At 35.2% G+C, this 24,017-nt stretch overlaps 4 protein-coding genes across 9 annotated transcripts; 1 reads left to right on the top strand and 3 right to left on the bottom strand.

The window, feature by feature from the left end:
- The first annotated feature begins 268 nt into the window (after positions 1 to 268).
- LOC111012643 (O-fucosyltransferase family protein) lies at positions 269 to 5,200 on the top strand. Of its 3 annotated transcripts, none has more exons than XM_088121528.1 (10): positions 269 to 928; positions 1,041 to 1,124; positions 1,239 to 1,338; positions 1,455 to 1,516; positions 1,638 to 1,726; positions 2,366 to 2,486; positions 2,567 to 2,710; positions 2,855 to 3,189; positions 3,612 to 3,852; positions 4,657 to 5,200. In XM_088121528.1, exons 1-10 carry the CDS (start codon positions 392 to 394, stop codon positions 4,963 to 4,965), a joined length of 2,022 nt encoding a protein of 673 aa, XP_087977654.1. In that variant the 5' UTR covers positions 269 to 391; the 3' UTR covers positions 4,966 to 5,200. The 3 variants fall into 3 exon arrangements, with proteins under 3 accessions (XP_087977654.1, XP_022142561.2, XP_022142560.1); XM_022286869.2 differs by having other exon boundaries at positions 1,038 to 1,124; XM_022286868.2 differs by lacking the exon at positions 269 to 928 and having other exon boundaries at positions 1,084 to 1,124; positions 1,429 to 1,516.
- Positions 5,201 to 6,019: 819 nt separating this feature from the next.
- ALE1 (PA-domain containing subtilase family protein) lies at positions 6,020 to 12,254 on the bottom strand. 2 transcript variants are annotated; one of them, XM_022286968.2, is made up of 9 exons: positions 11,725 to 12,254; positions 10,677 to 11,234; positions 9,644 to 9,739; positions 9,245 to 9,314; positions 8,810 to 9,092; positions 7,733 to 8,058; positions 7,369 to 7,636; positions 6,963 to 7,235; positions 6,020 to 6,460 (listed from the first exon to the last, which is right to left on the bottom strand). In XM_022286968.2, exons 1-9 carry the CDS (start codon positions 11,898 to 11,900, stop codon positions 6,042 to 6,044), a joined length of 2,469 nt encoding a protein of 822 aa, XP_022142660.2. In that variant the 5' UTR covers positions 11,901 to 12,254; the 3' UTR covers positions 6,020 to 6,041. The 2 variants fall into 2 exon arrangements, with proteins under 2 accessions (XP_022142660.2, XP_022142659.2); XM_022286967.2 differs by having other exon boundaries at positions 10,677 to 11,237; positions 11,725 to 12,253.
- A 310-nt stretch (positions 12,255 to 12,564) lies between these two features.
- Positions 12,565 to 16,665, bottom strand: LOC111012722 (chromatin remodeling protein EBS). 2 transcript variants are annotated; one of them, XM_088121529.1, is made up of 6 exons: positions 16,331 to 16,665; positions 15,913 to 16,255; positions 15,749 to 15,817; positions 14,826 to 14,964; positions 13,018 to 13,339; positions 12,565 to 12,875 (listed from the first exon to the last, which is right to left on the bottom strand). In XM_088121529.1, exons 1-6 carry the CDS (start codon positions 16,401 to 16,403, stop codon positions 12,772 to 12,774), a joined length of 1,050 nt encoding a protein of 349 aa, XP_087977655.1. In that variant the 5' UTR covers positions 16,404 to 16,665; the 3' UTR covers positions 12,565 to 12,771. The 2 variants fall into 2 exon arrangements, with proteins under 2 accessions (XP_087977655.1, XP_022142667.1); XM_022286975.2 differs by lacking the exon at positions 13,018 to 13,339 and having other exon boundaries at positions 16,331 to 16,660.
- Positions 16,666 to 19,646: 2,981 nt separating this feature from the next.
- LOC111012661 (plant UBX domain-containing protein 4) lies at positions 19,647 to 23,794 on the bottom strand. Of its 2 annotated transcripts, XM_088121602.1 has the most exons (5): positions 23,506 to 23,794; positions 23,086 to 23,223; positions 20,801 to 21,086; positions 20,383 to 20,478; positions 19,647 to 20,258 (listed from the first exon to the last, which is right to left on the bottom strand). In XM_088121602.1, the coding sequence occupies exons 2-5, from the start codon at positions 23,178 to 23,180 to the stop codon at positions 19,875 to 19,877; spliced, it is 861 nt and encodes a 286-aa protein (XP_087977728.1). In that variant the 5' UTR covers positions 23,181 to 23,223; positions 23,506 to 23,794; the 3' UTR covers positions 19,647 to 19,874. The 2 variants fall into 2 exon arrangements, with proteins under 2 accessions (XP_087977728.1, XP_022142581.1); XM_022286889.2 differs by lacking the exon at positions 23,086 to 23,223 and having other exon boundaries at positions 23,506 to 23,791.
- Between the last annotated feature and the right edge of the window lie 223 nt (positions 23,795 to 24,017).

The following is a 24,017-nucleotide window of genomic DNA, read 5'->3' as shown; positions in this document are numbered from 1 at the left end:
TTTATTTTAATTGATAATCCACTGTCTTTTACATTTTTTTGAAAAATGTGATCTTATATACTTTCGATTATGATTTATTTTAATCATGTAGTTTCAAAAGGTTTATTTTTTTTACATATCGTTTTGATTGATGTATTTTAAAAAATTGACTATTTTGATACTTGTTGTAAAATGATTACACAATAAAAAACTCTTTAATAAAAAAATATATAGTGGAATATAAAGGAAAAAGAATGAAAATTCTCTCCTCCTTTTTCGTGGGTGTCATTAGTGTGTGCTGGTGGGTGCAATTAGCTGTTTTTTAGTAACTCGCGCGCTTGTTCTTCTTCTTATAAAACCCAACCATCTTCCGCTCGTTTCGCTATCTCGGATCCGTAATCGAGTTCGAGAAATGGCCTCCATGGATGACCTCCCAATTTCTGTAATGGGATCCAATTTCAAACATAGCGGTGCCGTCGACGAGCTAGTGCCCGGAGAAGAAGATTCCGATTCGCCGGAAACCAGGGTCGGGACCGGTCGTGTGCGTTCTGGCTCGACCACGCCCAGGAATCGCCAAGCCTCGCCGAGTCACTCTCCGCAGCTCGGTCCTAGTCGATTCGGGAGCTTTGACCAATCCTCCGGCGACGTTCATCACGCGTCTTCGTTTTCAGGGCTCAAGCTTTTCGGGTTTCCATCGAATCAGAGTATGCACAAGTTGAAAGCCGACAAGCGGGTAAAGAAGAAGGCTGGGGCAGTGTGGTACCGGAGAAAGCGAGTCAAAGGGCTTTTGTTTTTGATTTTGTTGGTTGGCTTATTTTTCTTGGTGAATTGGGTCATGCTTTCGAGACTACAAGAACAAGATGTTAGACTTCAAGAACAAGATAATAAAGGGGTCAATTCCAGTACTGGATTTTCTGGGAATATGTCTTCCCCGAGGATTGCAGTTCAGGTATGGATTACTAATTCTAAATTTCAGTCAATTTCTTTAAAGAAATTTATCATCATGTTTCAAATTCGCAGTCCAATTAGTGATTCTTGTCTTTTATTGGTTACCATAGCAGGGAAAACGGAAGTCTAGTAGAAGGAAATGGCCAAAGGGAAATTATGGTAGATTGTTGGCTTTGGCCGCCCATGCGTTGGCCGAGGTATATTTGAAGATAAATTTTTGTTCTTTATACTGGTAGAACGCGAGGGAAACATCCCAATTTCATTTATGTGTAACTTTTTTCGGAATTCGTCAATGGATTTGTTTTTGGTAGGGAGAAAACAAACCCGAGCCGAAGGACTTGTGGCAGGAGCCAGTGATTGCTTCGTCTGCTTGGAAGCCATGTGCTGATCAACGTAATTGGGAGCCAAGCAGTGAGTCTCGTCTTCTCAGTTTATGTGCATTTTTTAATGGGTTTCATTTGTTTGAATTTTAATGGAATTTAATTCTTATTCTAATTTTAGCAATAAAACTCTTGACATGGTAATAGAGAGAAACGATGGATACATTATGGTTACTGCAAACGGTGGGATGAATCAACAGCGAGTAGCCGTGAGTGACACCCTTGAACCTGAGTTGTTATTTTTTTTATCCCTATTTATGTTATTGCATTAGAGTATCTCAACCTTAAGTAGTTGATTATGATTATTGTTCCCCTTCCTGCATGAAATAGGTTTGCAATGCCGTTGTACTGGCACGGTTACTTAATTCAACTTTGGTTGTTCCCAAGTTTTTGTATAGTAGCGTTTGGAAAGATGTGAGGTGATTGTTCTTTCCTCTTCCTTTTTCCTATATTACTAGTTTTATATAATTATATTCTGTAATTCTTGATCCTTTTATGTTAAGGTTCTTGTTCACTAATAAAGTTCGTGCTCTGTTTCTGGATTTATGGCTTAATTTTGTTTTAGTGGCTGATTGATTTTTTTAAGGCCTTAAAATACAATCACTCTTTCAGACACATTTTCTACTTTAATGTTTTTACTTTCTTTATAGGGTAAAATTGTGAAACAGCTCCTAGTTTAAAGTTAACGTGGCTACTGTAAGCTTATACATAAAAAACGAAGAAAACATGGCTGCGATAGGTAGGTATATTTTTTTCTTTCTAAGACTGTACAATAAAGATGGTCAAAATCCGAATTTTGGATGAGAGTAGGAAAGAGCTTTATGTTTACATTAGCTACAAAACATGATTTTTAATGTTTAAACTTCCCTTTTCTTTATGATGTTGTAGTGGTTATACAAACCAACTTAATATTAATTATTCTGATGTCCCCTTTCATAATGTTGCTTTGTCTTCATTGTATTTACCATGCCATGCATTAGTCAGTCAATAAGCATCATTTTCAGTTATTTATTTCTCTGGATGGAAAATTGATGGTGCAAGATTCTGTAATATCATAGTCAATTCAGCGATATCTACCAGGAGGAACATTTTATTAACTACATGACTCCTGACATCCATATAGTGAAAGAACTTCCAGATAATTTACGGTCCTTAGACTTGGAGGCGATTGGAAGTGTGGTAAGTTTTCAGTCGATCCATTTCCTACGTTCCTTATGTGTGCATATTTAGTTGTACTGATAATATTGTTGGGTTTGCAGGTGACGGATGCTGATATTATCAAAGAGGCCAAGCCAAGTTTTTACTTGAAAAACATTCTTCCTATTCTAATTAAGAATAAGGTCGTGCATTTACTGGGTTTTGGTAATCGCTTGGCATTTGACCCATTATCATTTGAGTTACAGGTAATTTGACCTGGACATCCTTGGTTCTTATACGCTTCTTGTATTTTACGAACAACAGATGTTGGAATATTCTCTTCTTTTGTATTCCTTAGTTATGCAGGTGTTCTCTGTATTTCATATTCCTGATTTGGGCTTTCCATCTAGAGACTTCGATGCAGATGTAATTTTCATGCTCTGAGGTTTGTTCCTAAAATTCAAGAAGCTGGTGCCTTGCTTCTTCAAAGGCTACGTCAACAAGAAGGCTACCCAGGACCATTGGACAAACATCTTGTTGGCCCATTTGCAAAATCAACAATGAAGGAAAACAGAGCTCGCTCTGCAAAATCTTCTAGATACCTATCTCTGCATTTGAGATTTGAAATTGACATGGTAGCTCACTCTCTCTGTGAATTTGGTGGAGGTGAAGAAGAAAGAAAAGAGTTGAAAGCATATCGGGCAGTCCATTTTCCAGCATTGTCTCTTCTCCAGAAAACCACCAAGTATGTATTGTGATTTTTTCCAGTCATCTTTTTGATATGTCATATGCGTATATGCAGGAAGATGACAGCCATTTCATTGATTGTTTACCTATTTATAATGTAAATTTTCATTGTTATTCTGACAATGTGGCTTACTCTGGGGCATAGACAGACTTCTGAACTCCATCGCTTATGACAGGAGACTTGGATTTTGTTCCTCCCTCTCTTTACTCATTCTCCATTAGAGCTTTAATGTTCACCTTGTTCATTGCAAATTTATCTTCCATGCTTGTCATGCCCAAGAAAAGCAATATTAAACACCATTTTCATTTATTAAGGTTTTAATAGTTTCATGCTCAGTGAAGAGATTCAAGTTCATTGTATTGATCTGTTATATTTAATGAGGGACCTTGACCTAATTAAAACCTGGTTTGTTGTTGCAGATTACCTTCTCCTGCAGAACTTAGGTTAGAAGGTCTTTGTCCTTTGACACCTGAAGAAGCAGTACTTATGCTTGCTGCTCTTGGTTTCAAACGCAAGACGAAGGTATTTGTGGCAGGCTCACAGATATATGGAGGGAGTTCAAGGTTGAATGCTCTAACTAGCTTGTATCCTAATTTGGTTACAAAGGAGAAGTTGCTTTCATCAACCGAGCTCGAACCTTTTATGAACTTTTCTTCTCAGGTAATTACATACCTTTGTCACTATCAATCAGATCACAATAGCGTTTTTAGACATGGAAATTTTACTTGGATATTACTTTTATTCTTGTGTTCCTACAAATTTTGCAAGTAATCTACTCTCAAGGGAATTTCTCCTACAAGAATATCTGGGAAAAAACTGATAGGTCTCAGGTGAAGAATGTATACTCTAGGAAAAGGGCACGTGCTAGTAGGATATAGGAAAGGGAAAAACCGTTAGGAAAAGGAGGGGCCACTATAGGTGTAGAAAGAGCAGTGTGGGTTTTTGTGTTAGGGTACGTACAGTAGTACACCCCGAGTAGTCAGGTATGGGGGTATCTTTTTGGCTATTTTGTCTAGGATTGTTTGGGAGAGGTCTGGGAGCTCTCTAATTCTCCCTTGGCCCTTGTAAAACATAGAAAAGGTGTTTCTATAAAAAACTTAGCTGATAATTGATTGCATCCATTTTTCATCGCTCAGCCCCTCTACTAAAGTTGATGCCCATCTGTTCACTACCTGGCATAATAAAGATGTGAAAATTGTTGTACAAACTTTCTGTACATACGAAGTTATGTACTTCTTGACTTTGTTCTTCTGCATATTTACAACCCTTCCTCAGTTCTCGAGAAAGTTCTAATTTATGTTCTTTGATAATTATCTTGCTTCTGCATGTATTTTCATACAATGGTCAAGCTATGGTGCTTATGTGGCTGTGAAATGTTATATTCTTCTTGTACGGAAGGGTTTTAAAGTACTTTGCAGTCTTATTGTAACATATTAGTTGAATGACGGATTTATGTTCTTTTAGTTGGCAGCATTGGACTTCATAGGCTGCACAGCTGCTGATGCATTTGCAATGACAGACTCTGGTAGTCAGTTGTCGTCTCTCGTGTCTGGTTATCGGATATACTACGGTGGGGGAAGGATGCCTACAATTCGACCGAACAAACGAAGGCTTTCAAGTATATTTACGAAGAACAACACTATAGAGTGGCGGATTTTTGAGATAAGAGTTAGGAAGGCAGTTAGGCAAACAAAACACGTCTTGAAAAGACCCAAAGGAAGGAGTGTTTATAGGTATCCACGGTGCAATGAATGTATGTGCAGGACAGGGTAACTTGCTTTTTTATCACCTTATGATTTGAATGTATTGTCCACTCTAGTTTAGGCCCATTTGTTTTGTGAAATTATGAAAGAATTATCCCATATTGTTAATTGATTGGATTAGAAGACCCATTTAATTGGGTCAAACCATAGTATTCAGATTGGCAGAGTGCTAAAAGAAGATTTATGTCCTTGGAAATTATCCTGACATGATTTATTCAATGTTTCTTTCTTGGTGATGTTTTCTATTTTTAGAGTTTCACTTTTTTTTTTTAAGTTCAACATGTAGGCTTTCGATATTTTGGTCAATGATATATGTGCTATATCTTAACCAGTTAAGTTAGGTTTAGGTTAGTTTGAAGGTTGCTCTTTTTTCGGGAAGAAGATGCATGGAATTTTGTAGTATACAGATGAAAAATGAGAGTAGGCTACTCTATAATTGAAAAATTGTACAGTAGGCTACTCTATAATTGAAAAATTGTACAAAACTTACCGTATGAAGTAACAGGAGATGAAACTTTATAGGTTTTTTTTCCCCTTATGAAAAAAATACTTCATAGTTTGAAATATACAAGAGGCCATTTTTATAGTTTATATTAAAGGAAACTTTTTTCTTTCTTCAAAACATCAAACGAGATATTCATTAGTGAGAAGACCACCTTTAAAGGGTCTCGTCTTAAATTGTGTTCCACAATTGTAAATGAATTAAAATTTAAAAGAACAGAAATTACACATGAATTTATATATAGATTCGCCATCGATATTGAAAAGTTGTATCTCACCTTTAGAAACCATTCAAAAGATTTTTTCTTAAGACAGGCTAAACTTCCTTTTTGTACAAAAAGACAGAACAGTCTGCCATTAGAACTACTAGCTCTCAAATGTTATAGCAACAAGATCTTTCTTTCTATATTGGTAATATTCAAACTTTTGAGCTCATTTCTAAGAACTACACTAGTGTACTAGTTTCATCTTGAAACTATCACTTATTTGACATTTTACACATTATAATCTTTTGAAAAATTTTACCCCCTTTTAAAAGTAAGGAATATAGAGAGACTTTCAAAGAAAATGAACCAATCCTGTCCTTTAGGATGTAGAAACAGCCAAAACTGACAAAGGGATCCTTGCAATATGGTTTAAACTTCCTGTCAAAACAATCTCCCCAAAGCTAAAGTGATCCATTTTATGTGTGACATTGATCTGTATTTCCAAGTTTTGGACCCCTTCTGGCGCTATGGCGAACCATGGCGGATTGATGTCGACTGTTGTCCCGTTCGGCGGGATCACCGACCACACATATGTCTCCACTTTGCCTCCTACATTCTTCACTCTTCTCTGCACCACCTGTTGCCCAACCAGTGATGATATTGTGAGTGAAGGAAGGTTCAGATCTGCTGGGTGTGGCTGTGAGAGAGAGGCATTGCAATGTCTTCCAGTGGTGCTTTTGATGACAGCAGGATCAACGCCAGGTAAAGAGCACAAGAAGTTTATATAGTCTTCATATTCTGTTTCAAGATGGCTGGTCAGTTTTCTTCAACGACTTTTAGTGTTTTGATATCTATGCTTTTCTTCGTTTCATTTTTAGTTCATGTACTTTTATTAAAATATACTATAGTTTATGTTAATCATGTGGTTGAATAGTAAGGAGCCATTGATGTGGTATATCATGCTGAATAGTAAGAGTAAAAATGCAAATTATGTAACAACATGAACCGAAATGCTGAAAAATGGCATAATATAGTGACTAGAATCATAATGTATCCTCAAATATAATCTCAGCTATCCAATTTTCATGTTGAAATGACATGGTATGGTTTTCTTGTTTTATGAGCGTGTCGAATCTATTCAAGGAATGGCATTTTCGAGTAAAACATTTTCCTAACTAGCATTGTTAGAGGAAAAGGACATTGTTTGAGTGTTTTTTTTTCCCTTTCAAGTGCTTTTAGATTTTCAAAACCACATTATACGACATAGTGAAAAGGTAGAGTGTGTATTGTTGGAATTTACCTGATGGGAAGACCAATCCCGGGTCTAAAGCATTGGTCGGAGAGACGAGGCCAGCGCCCAAATCAAAGGGAGTAGAAGGATATAAACTATGAATGCCATATCCCTCTGCCTGAATAAGCTCTCCATTCATATCATACTTTGTAGCAGTTGTGGACATTGCAGAAGCTATCATGGAAGGAGTCCAAGAAGGATTCTTTTGCTTGATAAGTGCTGCTATTCCCACAATGTGAGGTGCTGCCATGCTTGTTCCAGACAAGAGTGCAAAATGGTATCCTATTCAATCCATAAAGCGAAAAAGGACCAAAACAAAAAGTGATGAAAGTTCAAGGACCGAAATCAAGTGACTAAGCAGAAAATAAATAAAAGTTTAGAGACCGAAACAGAACTTTACACTGGCTCAACTCACCCTTTAAAAGTGGCTCCGAGGCACTAAGGGGGCTCCAAGCAGCCCAAACTTGGTGACCTGGAGCGAGAATATCGGGCTTTAGCACATCAGCTGCAGTCCTATTACTGTTCATGTAATCTGGTCCTCTTGATGAAAATCTGCTAACTGTGGGAGCTTGGCCCCCAAATGAAGCAAATCTTCCTTCTCCTATGGCTGCTTTGCCTTTAAAGTTTGTAACCATTCCCCTCCCATCCTTGCATATATTTTCCTCATAGTACTTCAATATCACCTATATTTATTTCGAGCGCAAATAGAAATTCTCAGATATTCTTGTTTGATAACGACTTTGTTTCTCGCTGGTTTTGAATCAAAGTAGATATTGTACCTGAGAATCTGAAACGCTCGGGACGAGAATGCCAGGAATTCTGAAGGGGATGGGTTCTGCAATGAAGTCGCCATAGCTCGGATTTGCAACGAGAACAAAAGCCATGAATCTGAGTGTTGCTGCAGTGTGAAGGATAGCTGTGAGGGTGGAGGTTCCATTGAGGAATCCTTGAGAGAAGGAGCAGATTACTATGCTGTTTTGGACAATATTTGGGTCAAAAGCTTGAGGATATTGGCACTCTTCAGTGGGAAGTGCCACATTTTGGTTCACTGCATCCTTGGCCAATACCAGCTTATGTAGCAAAAACTCACTCCCCAGAGTGGGTCCTGAGGAAGATGAATAGAGTAGTTAAATTTGATTTGTTAAACAGGTTGTTTGATAATTATTTTGTTTTCTGTTTTTAGTTTTTGAAAAACAAATTTGTTTGATAATCGTTTATGTTTTCCAAAAACGATTTTCAAATTCTTAGTAACAAATTTCTCTCTAAAATGTTTTCCTCCCAAAAAATTTATTGAAACATTTTTCTCAAACTTTTCTCTCTCTGATCTTTTTTTTTTCTTCTAATAACTTTCTTTATCTTTCTAATTTACGTTATCTAAAAAATAAATCTATAAAATTTCTATTTAAAATTTTCCTCAATAGCTTTTTCATCTTTTTAATTTATTTTTCATTAACAAAACACGTCTCTCTAAATTTTCTCATTATAATTTTCATTATATAATTTTCTTTCATTTATATATATATATATTTAAAAATTTAAAAATTTAAATTTAAAAGTATTTAAAATTAATTACAAAATAGGTAATTCGCCATGAGAATCTCATCTCTGAACAGGGCTCCTCAAACTAGAAATGATTACGATGAACTAGATAAGTAAAAAGGGAGAACTTCTCTGAAAGTTATAGCACTAATATGCATAAAAGCAAGCAATGAACCACATTTCCATTTTTTTTTTAACATTAAACAAACTTTTCTCATAGTTTTGCTTTCAGTTAGTGAGAATTACATCTAATTCTTTCATATTTTGTATCTTCTTAATTAATTTATACCAAGTTCTAATCAACATATTAGACATACCAGACAAGCCTGTGCCTCCAACGTTTTGGCCATTGCCAAGGAGAAGTGAGGCCGGATAAACTCGGTCGGTGCCGGAAGCGGCCACGCCGACAGCCCAAGGGCTGTAAGAGACGACGGTTGACGGGGCCGGGCCGTTATTTCCGGCAGCCTGAACCACAAGGATTCCGGCTCGTGTGGCAGATAATACAGCAATGTCATATATGCTTAGAAACGTAAATCCTACTTCTGGTGGTTCATTTGGTCCAACAGACAATGCCAATATATCAACTCCATCAATAATTGCCTGCACTTGTTCAAAACAAATCCCGACATGAAACTCGAACTTTCGAATATTCTATTTTGGTTCTTAAACTTTGACTCGTTTTTGGCATTCCCGTCAAATCTTAAGCTATCTATTTCGAAACTCGATATTAAATGGACGTATGAAGAACTTACTTGATCTATGGCTGCAACTACATCTGTTAGAGTAGCCACTGTTGGATACACAGCCTTATAAATAGCAATTCTGTCCAGAAAAAAGAAAAATCACTTTAAACCAAATTAGTTAATTCTAACTTAAGCACAATGATATATGTTTATGGATTAAATACTATTGTGGCTATTATACTCTAAAAAAAATGTTTGTTTTGGTGATGTATTTTTAAAAAGGGATTATTTTGATCCCTATTTGTAAAATTTTAATACGAATTTTTATACGTAATGAAATCTTTTAATAAAAATCACTTTTTCTTTACTGTATTTAACACTAAATTTTGTAAGAAAGAGTATTGAAGTTTTATGTATTAAAAAGCATACAAATGTAATGACATATATGTTGGGAATGTGTTAATGTACCGTGCACGTGGCGCTATCCCACTGGCCAATCCATAGAAAAAACCATTAACAACGACTGGAACCCCTGCATTTCCAGCAGCTATAGATGCCACGTGGCTGATAACCATGTCCAAATATATTTTTATTCAACTAAATTAAAATAGAAAAATATATGTTTTGATTTCAATCAGTTCAATGAAAATTAAGATCAGTTAAATATAATATAATAACGATTATAATCAAATTAAAGTCCCAAGTCAACCCACCACCCTAAGTTTTTAATGGTTTTTTCCTTCATATTATAAACTTTCAAATATTCTATATTTTTTTCACTTAATTTTTCTCATCAATTATTTACAATGAACTCACATATATTTTAAAACCCAATATTCTTTGACGTACTAGCATACCAAATTAATTTCAAAATATATATATATATATATATATATATATATATATTTGAGTATAATACGTGTGAAGGAGAAAATTCGAACTTACGAACTTTTTAATCAGAGATAAATATTTTAATCAGTTGAGAGACTTAGATTGACAAATTTAAAATATATATATATATATATATTTTTAAAAAAGAAAAAACTAAATAATTATAAAAAACAAAGACTTAAAATTTAAAAGTAGCCCTCTATACAAACTTTAACCATCAAAATAAAAGGTTTAAAAATTAAGGATCCATTTGATAACATTATTGTTTCTTGTTTCTCATTTATAATCTTATTAAGAAATCTAAGCGTTTTGTTTCTCGTTTATTATTTGTTAGAAGCATTCTCGAAATGTTATAAAAGTTTTGAGAAACAATACAAAAATGTTTTGTTTCCTTATTTATTTTATTGTTTCGATTACCAATTCATTCCAACCTAAATAAAAATTTTGTTTGATTTATTTTGAATCCACGCGTGTTTAGCCGTTGAAAGCCATGCAACTCTATTTTTTCTTACTAAAAAGGAAGAAACATGAATAAGAAACGAGAACGTTACAAAACAAGAACCCCTGTTAAACAAACAAATAAACACAAAAGCTAAGGTTGAAGGCTTACCTTCCATGGCCTTCAGCATCAAAAGGGGAGAGGAAATCCACAGAAGAGTTGAGTTGTGAAACAGCCTGAGCCCCAGCACAGAAAAATCTTGCTCCCACAATCTTCCCATTGCAAGAATTTGAACCAAAAAAAGGACCTTCCTCACAAACCCCACAAAACTTAGAAGACTCGTCGAGACCGAGACCGAAACCGAAACCGAAACTCGGGTGTGTCGGGTCAATCCCAGAGTCCACAAACCCAATAACAATCCCCTCTCCACCACTACTTTCATTCCTCTTGCATCCCACTGTTGCCCTTAATGTGGAGGGAACCCCTAGAAACTGAGGGGTGTAAGTTGTCATCTTCCTCACTCCTCTGTCTCTCTCCACAGCCACAACCCCTTCAGCTTCTCTCAGCTTTCTCGCCTCCGATGGCGTCGTGTGGACCGCGAACCCATTGATGATGTGCTTGAAGCTGTGAAGCTTCGTGTAGCTCTCCACTCTTAGACTTTTCTCAAGAAACTGGTCGTGGAATCCCTCCAGTTCTCTTGGTGCTGCCTTTTTTGAAACTTTGCTGTTTCTTCTTTTAAAAAAACCAAAAAGAAACAGTCAGTTTTTACACTTTTTAAGAGGATTTTTATATATATTTAGTTGTAGTGACGATCGGGAGAAGTTATTTGAGGGTGCTCGATAATTCTAGTATTAGATACTACTATGATCAGATGAGAAAGAATCTAAAAACTATGTTTCGGCTTGAGTATATAGCTTAACTATTCAATGCATATATCTTCAATTAAAAGGGTCGGAGATTTTAATGTCAAGTTTAATTAAACGGTAAAAAATAAGTTTTCTTTTCCCTATATTTATCATCTTTCTTAAAAAAACACGTTTGAATTTTTAGTCGAGTTTCAAAAATAGAAACACATTTTCTAAAAACATATTCGTGACTTATTATTTTCAAAAATCAAAAACAAAATCATCATATCAAACCCGCTTTGGAATTAAAAAGAAAACTAAGGAGTAGTGTTTTTCTTCTTCCTTCTTCACTCCGTCCTTGTACGATACTTAACTCGAAGCTCGGACTAGTTGTCCTCTCACTTTGGTGGAAGGCAACTGGGTCGTCGTCTTCCATTAAGACCAAGTAGATTTCTCTCTCTTCTGTAAAACAAGGAAGAAAAAAACTCCAAAACAGTAGAAATATTAGTAGTGAAGAAAACTCCATGATCCAAGTATTAAGTATTGCCATATTGTATGATCTCTCTCTCTCTCTATATACTCTTATATATATATATGAGAGAGAGAGAGAGAGAGGAGCAAGGTTAATGTGAAGAAAGTAACTTAGAAGAGAGATTAAAGCAAAAATGGAAGCAAAGTTTGATGTTTTAACGTATAAAAGTTGTTCATAATTTCCCAACTGGTTGCCATTTTTGAGCTGAAACCCACGCCAAACAGCAAATGCCTAACTTTTCTTTCTTTCTTTGGATCACACACTAACTTTACTTCACTTCTTTGATTATTTCTTTTGTGTGTTTCAATCGTAGTCTTAGAATCGACCATTTTTCGACGACATCTAAAAGACCATTTGATAATGTTTATGTTCCTTGTTTTTTTTTTAAAAAAAATAAAAACAGAACCACTTTGATAACTATTTCTTGTTCTTTCTTTATTAAAAAGAGAAATAAAAACGTGTTTAGTAATCAATTTTTTTAATTCAATTTCCAATTTTTATGCATTTTATAAGTAAAGAATGATAAGACAATTATAAACGAAAACAACAAACAAGAAACTTGATTTGTTGTTCCCAAAATTGTTGGGAACGTTTCTTACAAAAAAAAAAGGAGAGAGAGAGAGACGTAAACAGCTACCAAACGCTTACGCTTGTGTTTCTAAAAAGTTTAAAACAAGAAAAAAAAACAAGAAATATAAATGTTATTAAACGGGCCAAAAATTTCTAAACAGAATCAGGAGAGTTTAGCCAAAGGATTCAAGACCAGCCTGAATTGTTCTTGACAAACTCCCTAAAGTCCTACTACTGAGTACTAACTACTACATCATACACACATACATATAACTTCAGTCACTAAACTAAAGTTTTACACAGAAAAGTCCAAGCTATGCTATACACATTCTACCATAAATATCAATTGAAATTGAACCTCCTGCCATGGTTGAATCTGACAAAGAATGCCGACAATCATCGCTTCCGTCGCTTTGGCTCGAGCTGCAAACAATAACGAACTCTACGTTAATCGTTTAACACAACACATCAAAGAACACATGAAGAATCTTAAAGCAACCAATCATGTTGTTCTCATCCTTGTACAGAAGTTGGTTCCTTCAATCTTTTATTAATTCTTACCCACCCGAAACATCTCCTGCCGTGGAGATAACTAGTATACTTGTAGCTTGATGAAGTCTCGAGCCAAAATCGCGAAAATGGATGTGTATTAGCAGGGGGTTTAAGTATTTTTTTTTTCCTTTTTTCCGCTCATCGGGAGTCCGTTTTGTAATCCCTTGATATATAGGAGATATCTTATCTCCTTTTTTCTTTACATCTCCCCTACAATATATTCGTTTCTGTTTCCTACAAGATGTAAAGGTATTCCTTTTCTTTTCAAAAAAAAGAAAGAAAAGAAAGCATTTCTTTTCCACATAGAGGTGTTGCAGCCTTTTTAATTCAGAAGGCTGTGAAAAAGGAAGCACATAATAATTCATCAAAAGGGAATCACTGAAAATGCAGATGACAATGGCAGTCAAAAGGAAAGGTGGAAGTATGAATTCATACAAGTTTCATTCATTTATTTCAAATGTAAAATTTATAACCAACATAAATACGTTGTATGATAGATGACTTTTCAGCTAAGATGAAGGAAATTTCAAACAATATTAAGAAACAGCATTACTGATACAAGGGCCTTGATGTGTAAGAAATGCAAAAGACAATCAACTTTAGATGAGATTAAATATTTAATTTAAACATGGTATTATTATAAAAGATAATTTGTCAATACCTTTTCTTTTAAATGGATCAAAGAGCAATGTAACACAACTTGAAAGCCATGCCATTCTGGTTGACACTCTTGTAAAATGTTCGAATAAAAAAAAAAGATGCAGAAAATGGAGAGAGTTGGCGTTGGTTTTAATCCATGATAACAGCTTTTCAGACCATAGAAAGCAAATTATATTTTTCGCTATATCAATAACAGTGTCCCACACTAATGTCAGAAAATCAAAAAAACAAGAAAGGAGTACTATTTCCTAATAAACAACGGATCTATTAAGTTAATGGAAAAGCTTGCCTACACAATACAGCTCAAATCCGGAATGTGAAAAATGATAAAGGTATCCTATATAATGTACTTGCATTGACAGATAAGAAAGTGGTAATTGTCCAAAGGGGGTGGGGCCATGGGGCGATATTTCAGGACGATTAATATTTTGATCCTTAGGTAGGTGGCATCCCAATGAATTCTGTCCTCTTAGTTTTTTTTTTTTTTTTTTTTTTTTTTTTCTGTCCTCTTAGTTGGATCCAAGGGTGGTTCTTTCCAATAATTATATCCAAACCTTTTGTTAGAAAGTTGGAAAACCATATGTAAAACAAACAAACTGACAATATGACGGGCAAAGCCAAAAAAGACGACATATTTTTACTAAGAAACTCACTTTTAATGCTTGTTATGAAAACACACGATATCATTGATGAATGAAATTCACAAAAAGAGCTTTCAACTCACTTTCTAATACATGCAGAAAAGTTTTAGGTAGCTATCAATGAAAGTAAAAAATGAACCATTAAAGGAAGCCCAATGGCCGGCCTTTAAGGATCATAAATAATAGCAAGTGAATAAAAAGAAAAACATTGAAAGCTAATCAATTAGAATATGATTGCACTGATTGTTAAAGGAACTAAAGTTATCGTCTGCACATTTCACATGAACTATGATTCCAAACATTGTGTATTTAACTTGTCTTCTTGTCTGTACTTGTGCTTCTCACTTAATCTTTAAACTCACCAGAAAAGAAAAAGAAACATCTGACATGAGTTGAAGTGCATAAAGGCTAATAGGCTGACAAAGATTATCAATATCGAATTCGAACTATCATTGTATGCAGGAAGCAACAATATCAAACTACCATTGTACGTAGGAAACAACAGACAACAGTTACTAACCTTCCCATCCGCCACCGGTGATGCTGAAAACGTATTCTCATTTTTCTTGATGTCAGCATCAGGTCCACATTCAGAACACACAAAATGGTCCAATTTTTTTGCTTCCTCGATCGTCATGCTTACGCAAGCAGGATGATACCTATAGACCAAAGGAAACACTAGAGTTCTGTGCTTTCAGATAGCAACAAAGCTTCAAGAGTGAGTTCTTGGGTTTGGGACTCTCCTAGAAGTTTCAGCACAAAACAAAATGATATAATAGCCACTCCAATCAGAACTTAGTTATCGAGTTCTAATAGAGTTTGAGTGAATATTCTATTTCTAGCAACAAATTACAATGCATAAAAGACTGTACATCACATTGCACTTTGAGGGTCAGTTCCGCCTACCTACAGATGGAACAAAATTAACTGATCCAGGTGATCTTTTGGCTACCTACTATAATGTCTGTGTTGCAATTTTAACGAATTGCAGATGATCATTGATGCTGAAAGCCAAGTTCAGTGCATCTATAAATCTGTCTTTAATTAAGGTGACTGTGGTATAGCTTACTTTAACCCATTAAAAGTACTTTTAAAAAAATTAACCATATTTGGTTACATAACCAAAAGTGCTTTTGAAAAATCTAAAAACACTCGAAAAGAACTCTAAAGTGAGAAGCACTTCCCTAGTACTTTAAAAATTTTCTTACTAAAAAAAAAATAATAATAATAAATAAATAAGAACTGAAGAAGGCTCCACGTTAAAGCACTACTTTAAAAATTATCCTAAAATTATTCTTAGTTCATTATGATTATGCTCCGCATACTCTCGTACACACAAATCAAGCCCTTCAATTGGTTATGTAAATACTTCACACTGGAAAGTGCAAACACACGAGAGAAACCAGCGATTCAGCACACAAAAAGTATAACAAGGAGATTTACCAATCCTTGCAGACCTCGCACTGCACCATGAGGTCGTCCGGGTTGTAAGGCATCTCACATTTGCAATAGCTGCAAGAAAAAACACACAAAAAAAATTGAAACCCATTCAAGCAATTTGCACTAGAATTACACACAAGGCAACGCAACAAAAAGTGAAAACTAACACAGCAACTCTGTCCGGCGTGAAAGCCCCAGTAGCAGCCTTGTACTCAAATCTACAATAATAATCCTCAGCACCCACATTGTCAAGCTTAGTGTAGTTCTTGAACGAGTGCACAATGCACTTCCCTTCAATGGTGTGAGCACTCTGCACGTCGTAGTGGTCAGACAAGAAGAGCTCCTTGGCTCCATGGAACTGCCTCCGGCCCCCAATCGACTCCTCCGGTCGGTAGTACCACCGCACTCGAACCTTAACGTTGTTCCGGTTATCACCTTCGATCTTCTCGATGCGCGCTACATAGGGGAGCCTACTCGTTTCCGATGGGCGCATCAGCACGCAATCTCCAGCTGCAAAAACCAGCAAATCAGCACTCATTTCGTTGGGAAAGCACCATTAACAAGACCCATAAGCTCACATTTTACCTCTAACGACCTTGTTGGTGCCTCTGATGGTGTAGGAGTCCAAGTCTTTCTTGGGCGGTCTGGTTTTGGCCATGAGAGAGGGAGCAATGGGAGCGTGGTGGAAATGGGACGGAATTGAGAGATATGACAGCAGAGAGAAGCAGGGGAAATGGAAGCCCTAGAAATTGGAAATCGGGGGCGGAGGAAGAACAGAAACAAAACCCTAGTTCTTCATCATCGCCATTAATCTGATGATCGTGGAAGAAGAGAAGAACAGTATCCAATCCACACTCACTGACGCCTTCTTTGGAGCGCAACCCAACCGCGGCCCTTTACATTCACACGTACGTTGGAACTTGGAAGTTTGTATGTTTATTTCCGTTTTTTAATTATTATTATTATTTTAATTTTAATATAACTAAATGGTCAAAAGAAAACGATTCGTAATTGAATCTCAATTTAAAATTGTTTAAGTTACGTTAAGTAATATATTCCTAAAACTAGAAATAGTTACAGATTAAAACTAAATATTTAGTTTAATCTAAATTATATTAATTAATTTATTAACATTTTTTTTAAATTTTATATAATTATTATTTTACAAGATTATATGATTTATTATGATTTTATAATATGAAGGAATATATTTATCAAAATTTTTATCATTTTTAATGTAATTAAGAAAACATTGAAAACATAGAAAAGTTGTTTTCAAAATTTCTAGATCACAAAATTTTAAACAGTTTTAAAAAACGAATTTCTCAAATATACATGAATCCATTTAATTCAGTAAATCTGAAAACAAAAAATAGAATATTCTATTCTGGATCGAGGAACACATACTAAAAAATTTACATTTTTCTTAATATCTCTTTTCTAGTATTTTTCTCCTCTGTCAAAATTTTAACGATGGTCGGGGGTGGGTAGCAAGTAAGTGTTATTATTTTCATTATTTTGGTTATGATAGTTTTAAAAAATGGTCCTTCCATTTTGTTAATGTGTAAAATCATAACACAAGTATGTACAACAATTTTTTTTAGTACACCATGTGAAGGTGGAAACTTAAATATACGACTTTTTTATCGGAGACAGATGCTTTAATCAGATGAGCTATGCTCAAGTTGGCGCAAAAAAAATTTTTTGGTGAGAATATTTTAACTTTTAAGGGTGGAGTATTACGTTGAAATTGTGGTTAACATAACATACAAATGAAAATAAATGAGTTGAAATTATCATTTTTTAAAAGTACACGGACTAAATTTTTTATAGTACAAAGACGAAAAAAACAATATAGGACTTAAAGTATTTTTTAGTGGATGGACCAAAATGGATAACAAATAGACAAAATAAGATTCAAATAACAAAATAAGATTTAAATCTCTATTATATTTTAGTTAATCTATTTTAATATCATATTTAATAAAAATGTTACTCTTTTCTTTAAAAAGAGAAAAAAAGAAAAAATATATATGTGTATATATATTACACCACAATGGGAGAGTTTGAGATTTAAACCTCGAATTCCATGAGACAGAAATATTTTAACTTTAATAAAAATTATAGTTCCTAACAATCTCCTTCCTTATTTTTTATTTTCAATTTTATTAAAAAATTTAAGTATTTGAAAATGTTTATATATATATTTTTTGTTTTAGTTTTTAAAAATATTCTCAAAATTCTATAGAAATTTTAGAAATAATAAAAAAAAAAGTTTCGTGTTTATTGTTTCTGTTTCTGATGTGTTTCAACATAAATAAAAATTTTGTTTTATCAATCTTGAATTCATCTAGGGGTAGGGGTGGAGATCCTGCAATCCTATTTTTCTTTATACACAAAAATGAGAAAAGAGAAATAAGAAATGTGAACGTTATCAAATTCCTCTATTTGACCTTTAATCCTATAAAAAAAAAAAAAAAATCTTCCATGAGAGTTGGAGTTGGCTTTTCTTGCCCAATATATTAGGTAGGAGTAAAGGTAACCTGGCTAAATTACTTTGTGATGATGGACCCACCACTCTTCTCCTTGATTTGGAGGGTAGATTATGTACTTTGGTTCATTAACATTCTACAAAGACTCTCGACTTGTTCTTCACGACTCTCCCGCCTTGTGGTGTAAGTAAGGTATTTAATTTTAGTTAATATGTTCGATATTTTTATTGACATTTTAATGTATCTTTAATTCGACATCAATATGAGAGGAGTAAATCGATATTTCTATAATATTATAAAAAAAGCACAAAATATCAACAAAATATCACTAATATAGACATAATATTAATATTAATGATTTTTATCTTATTTAAAAAGGGTGAAAGACTTATTTGTTAATTTAAATATTTTTTACGAATTTTTTCATTTTTATAACCTCTCCCAAAATATTATGGACATCAACATTTTATCAATATTTTCATCGATCGTCTCCATAAAATTGAGATCTCAATATTTCTATCAACATCACCATTTAAAATATTGAGAATTTCATCATCTAATGACGGATGATAAGTAGAGTGTGAATAGTGAATCTTTCAAAAATTACACTTGTGACCAGCACTCCCACACCAAATACAAGTATTGAACTTCCATAGTTGAGATTACTTGTTCTGTTCTAAAATCTTACTATAAATATTCAACTTGACCTCTAATCCTAAAGTATTCAACTTCGACCTCTTCCTCACCCTCTCAAAATTGAAATATAAAATAACAGTTCTGAAATATACAAATAAAGATGTTACTTTTTCTTCTCCCCGTTTAGGCTCTAACATTACAAAGTTGAGAATATTGTCCCCGTCACCTATACGAGGACAAATTCGACCGAGTTCAAATCTCCACCTCACGTATCGTTGTATTCTTAAAATATATATATATATCTCATCCCCACCTGATTTCTTTTTAACTATTTAAACGAAACCCCTTCAAATTTTCTCTCCCCCTAAATTCTTCCTCCCTCTCCTATCCTAAACTATATACTTAGTCTCTACCTCGTTTTCTCCCTCTCCTAAATAGGTAGAGGGCGAAGATGAGGCTTCTAATTCTATCCCGATGGTTGACCTTTCATAGTTTCTTTCTTTCCTCTCAAAATTTTCCTTCATAGTCCCGGTTATATATTTGATAATTTGTATTATGAATTATAGACGTTCTAAGAAAATTTTACAATTTTCCTTTCCTAGGATTCATCATTGAAATTTAACTATTAAAATGAAGAATTACCTGAGAGAATTTCTTAAAAGAAAAATAATGGGGAATAATTTCACGTAGGAGCTTGATCGCTGTGGAGAATCTCCAACCCGATCCCCGCAAAATTTGCAGGAACGTTCGCATCCACACCCCGACAACACTCCTAGACAGAAATGCAAGCTGAAAAATATATAGTTCTAAAAGACGAATTTTTGCAGTAACTAATAGCAGAAAATGACTTCCAAGTCTCTGAGGCAGAACATGAACTCAAGTATCCTCTCTCTAAGGACTGCAACACTGACGATATTCAAACGATCTTGACTACTTCGAATCGAATATACATCACAAATTTTCCCAATCTTTGAACAACTTCAATGCGTAAAAGCTTGTTGCTAAAACTTCTGGATGACAACAGAATTGGCAAGACCAGCCTGCTGTATTGTCTGACCCACGTCGCTAAGAAGCTTTGGAGGGAACCCCATCAACTGCAGCTGATAATTCCTGGCACCCCCTGGCCTAGACGCGTCGATGAAAGCACGAACATCGCCTACTGTGTGATGGTAATTGAAATGAGCTATCATGCGTGTTCCATCAGCCAACCTAAGCTGAATCGAGGTTGATGGCAACGATTCGTCCACGATCAGGCCTGCAGAAGGGCTTGGATTGCCATTGACATCAGTGGGAGTAGCAGTTGGTTGGGTTGCTGCTTGAGCTGGCCCGCTATCTCCAAGAGTTCTTCCCACACCTTGAAATGGAAGACGTGGCTTCTCTGGTTCCTGCAAGACGCAAAATACCAAGTGTAATATTTATATGCTCCAGCCTATAAACTTTTACAGTTTCTCGATCCTCGACAGAATAAATTTCTGTCGTTTATCGTGGTTCATAAACAAGCATACTTACACGATACTCCTCCATCCTCCTAATCAAATTCACATGAACGGAGGACCTCCTATCAGCAGGTTCGAGTTCTCTGGGGCACTCAGATTTTCTGATGCTCTGGAGTCAAATAATACAAATATGTAAACACAACCACCTCAGGACAGTGATCAGTATGATTTCTTATTTGCAAGTTTGCTACTAAGATCAAATGAAATTTGAATTTATAAAAATCAAGCTAAAAAAGTAAGAACGTATTCCACAACATTTTCTTCAAGCAATCAACAAATTTGGAAACACTTGTAAAGGATCAAGTATTGCCCATAAAATGAATTTCAATTTGTTTCCACTCTTATGATATACATACAAAAATGTAAATGGATGCGTGCGTGCATGCACGCAAAAATATTTCATTAGAACATTATCAGTATTGTCCACTTACCTCCAGAAAGGTTGCATTTTCAGGATCATCCAACCTCCTCAAAGGGCCATCGTTTACGGTAAAGCCATTACTCCAGAATACAATATTGTGAACAATGTTCTCAGGCTGATCAGGTGCAGAACGTACAGTTTCTCCTGTAAGTAACCTACCAGTTCCGGTAAAGCTGCTTGAGCTTGAAGATGAACGGGCATGATCAATAGGGCCTTCCACAGCTCCCATTTGCCTAGCTTGATTGAAAAGTGAATCGACATCATTACCCTTTGTTGGATCTTGGACAAGCATCCCACTGAAAGTTGGGTAGCAGTGTTAGCATCCAATAAGCATCTACCAATATTCTCAACTTCAGATTAACTTCCAAAAGGAGCTTGGTATTAGAATTGGCATATATAATAATTGGACAGTTTTTTTTCTTTCTTTCTTTCATTTAAGTGGAGGGGAGGGAAGAGAGACAAGAAAAACAAATCATTACGTTAGATCCGATATTAAATTATTGCTTAGATCAGCATAAATTAATACATAATACCAAAACCATATACAGCCACAAAATACCAATTTCGATTACAAATATGAAATCTAATGACCATGGAGCTTCTACCTGGAACCAGATGCTTTATGGCAGAAGGAGGTTGCTATTAATAGTTAATACGGTGTTGAGCAGTTGAGCTGGGGCACAGTTAAAATTAATTTGAGTGTGCTCTCCTTTTCTAAGCTGAAAACTACCTTATAAGCTCATCTAAGCGTAGATTTGGGGATCAGATAGTAATCAAATTGTGGAGAGCATGTTAATTTCTGATCTATCTCTCGGAACATTGTTCCCTGATATTTATTTTAACCAGATCAATCAAATTGACATATATTGTTCAGGAGCTTAAAGGTTGGTGGTTTATTCCGTTGAGATGAAATCTAAATGATCTAAACGTTAATTGCTTCCAGGTGATTGAGTTTAATCCAAAACGAGGAGTAAATGTTTTCCTGCAAATCTCTGTTTTCTCTCATGAAAGCCACCCAAAGAGAGATGCCTATCATCCCAACCAAGGCTAGTTGGAAACCAGAAAAACCAAAATAAATAAATTAAATAATAATAATAAAAGAAAGAAGAAGAAGAAGAAGAAAAAAAAGGATTGAATTTTTTGTCTGGAGTTTGCTGCTACTTGGAGAGCTTAAATACAGCAGATTTCAGAAGTAATGAGAATGCTTATTTGTTTTTCCAGTGCCCCCTCTGACCAAAATTTATGGAACAATCTTTTTCGATGAATCTGGGATCAAATGGGTTTTCCATAATCTTTCTACGAGTGTACAATGCAAAGTATCACCTGTGTGGCCTATAAACATAAGCTATCAAAGTGGAAGAAGACCCTTATCTCAAGGGGTAAAATTGACTTTATCTCAATCATTCCAGAGTTTCCAACTTATGTTTTATATCTTTTTAGAATCCGAAGCAAGCAAGCTCTAGAATAGAATAGCTTCCGAGGAACTTCTGAGGAAGGAGCCTCAAAGTGGCAGCCATATGGTGAACTGGAAGAATGTTTCCTTACCTATTTCTTGTGGTGACCTTGGTCTCAATAACATTAGAATGAAGAATTTATAGTTCCCTTCTATGTTTCCATAGCATTACAGTGAAGAATTCAGCACCCCGTTCTAAATGGTTTTGGAAGTCCCTTGGAGCTTTCTTCCTTATGGCATAGAGTTATTTCTAGTGAATACAGTGAAGAAAAGCTTGGGTAATTGTGTAATTTGGAGCTAGTTTGCATATGATGCCAATTAAAGCCACCTTGTCTTATCAACAAGTTCCAAAGTCTTTTTTTTTTTTTTTTTTTTAATAAAATGCTTGATTGGGGGTGAACAAATATCTGAGGCATGATTTGGCTCATTTTAAGTGGTACAGTATCAAAGGGTATAAAAATGAGGTATGAGAATACCATTTACTGCATCAAAGAAACTCGATGGACAGGAATATTGAAAAGGGACGGTTTGCTCTCTCAGTGAAACTTGATCGTGTGACATTCAATTAATCTCATGACAGCAAAACTTGGAAGCCTACTACCTCAGGTCTGACTCCTGCCAGTTCTCCTTTAGCTAACATTAAGAGGAAGAAAGATCATCACTACCCTACACTAGTACCAAGTTACAGAACTGAGTCCCACATTGAAATTATCCACCATCACTCACCTAATATAGTAGCGAGCGACTATCCCTCACCTGATATAGAATATAATCGCTCACTGCAGTCGCTAAACAAATCCAACCAAAGAGTTCAAGATTTCTACCAAGATAGAACTACCAACCTGTTGGCCTCCTCTCTACATATGATATTCCGCAGCTTAACCATCGAGTAAAATGTCTCTTCAATGTTGCAAATCACTTGTCCCAATGAAACCATGAAAAATGACTGAATTTCTTCTCAACTACGTCATCTTTAATCGCTGCTATTTCAATTTCAATATCCAACAACGTCGGCCGAAGTCCAATTGTCCAAAAGGAATCCAAACATGATTAAAAAAACAAACGAATAAAGCGACGAGAAATACAATACCCTTCCCCCAAAAAAGCCATAGGCACAGCACTGATCAACCTTCAACTAATTTCATCTCAGACAGTAAAAAGAAAGGATAAATCAAACAGACTCGTGATGGAAATGGAAAATAAATTAACGTAACCACAAGCAAGAACAGAAGAGAAACATGAAATTAGGGTTGAAAAGTGACCTCTTCTCACCACCGGTGTAATACTCTTGAGGAGCATCGGAGTCGGCGACGGAATCAGGCGAGCGTCGGTTCAGATCGGAAAGGGTTCGAATGCCACCGGGCCGACTGCTGGAGGGCTTCGATGACTTCTCGTCTCGTGACGCCATGGGAGATGCTGATCGAAATGAGAGAAAGGGAAGAGGAGAGGATTTTGAGAAAGGTCGCGTAGTTTTTATGCAGATTGTAGTGTCGTGATAAACTGCTACGTTTCGGAAAGGAATCTGGCACAACATTTTTTTTTAAGTTTTTTTTTAGAACTTTAAGAATTAGTTTCAATTGTTTTTGTTTTGTTTTGTTTTTTTCTTTTTTTGAACTCAGCTTGGTCGAAACTATTTAAACATTAACAATGTACAAAGATTTTTATATATTTTAGTAACATTTTCAAATTTTATGTCTAAAGTAAACATTTTCATATACATATTATTTGAATAGTCAATTACAGTCCAATTATATCAATATTTATTGATTCTAAT

Source organism: Momordica charantia (assembly GCF_013281855.1).
Source record: "Momordica charantia cultivar OHB3-1 chromosome 3 unlocalized genomic scaffold, Mcharantia_2.0 BLBB01000003.1, whole genome shotgun sequence".
NCBI classification, from domain to species: Eukaryota; Viridiplantae; Streptophyta; class Magnoliopsida; order Cucurbitales; family Cucurbitaceae; genus Momordica; species Momordica charantia.
Note: the sequence above shows the minus strand (reverse complement) of the source record. Positions and strands in the feature narration are given on the sequence as shown.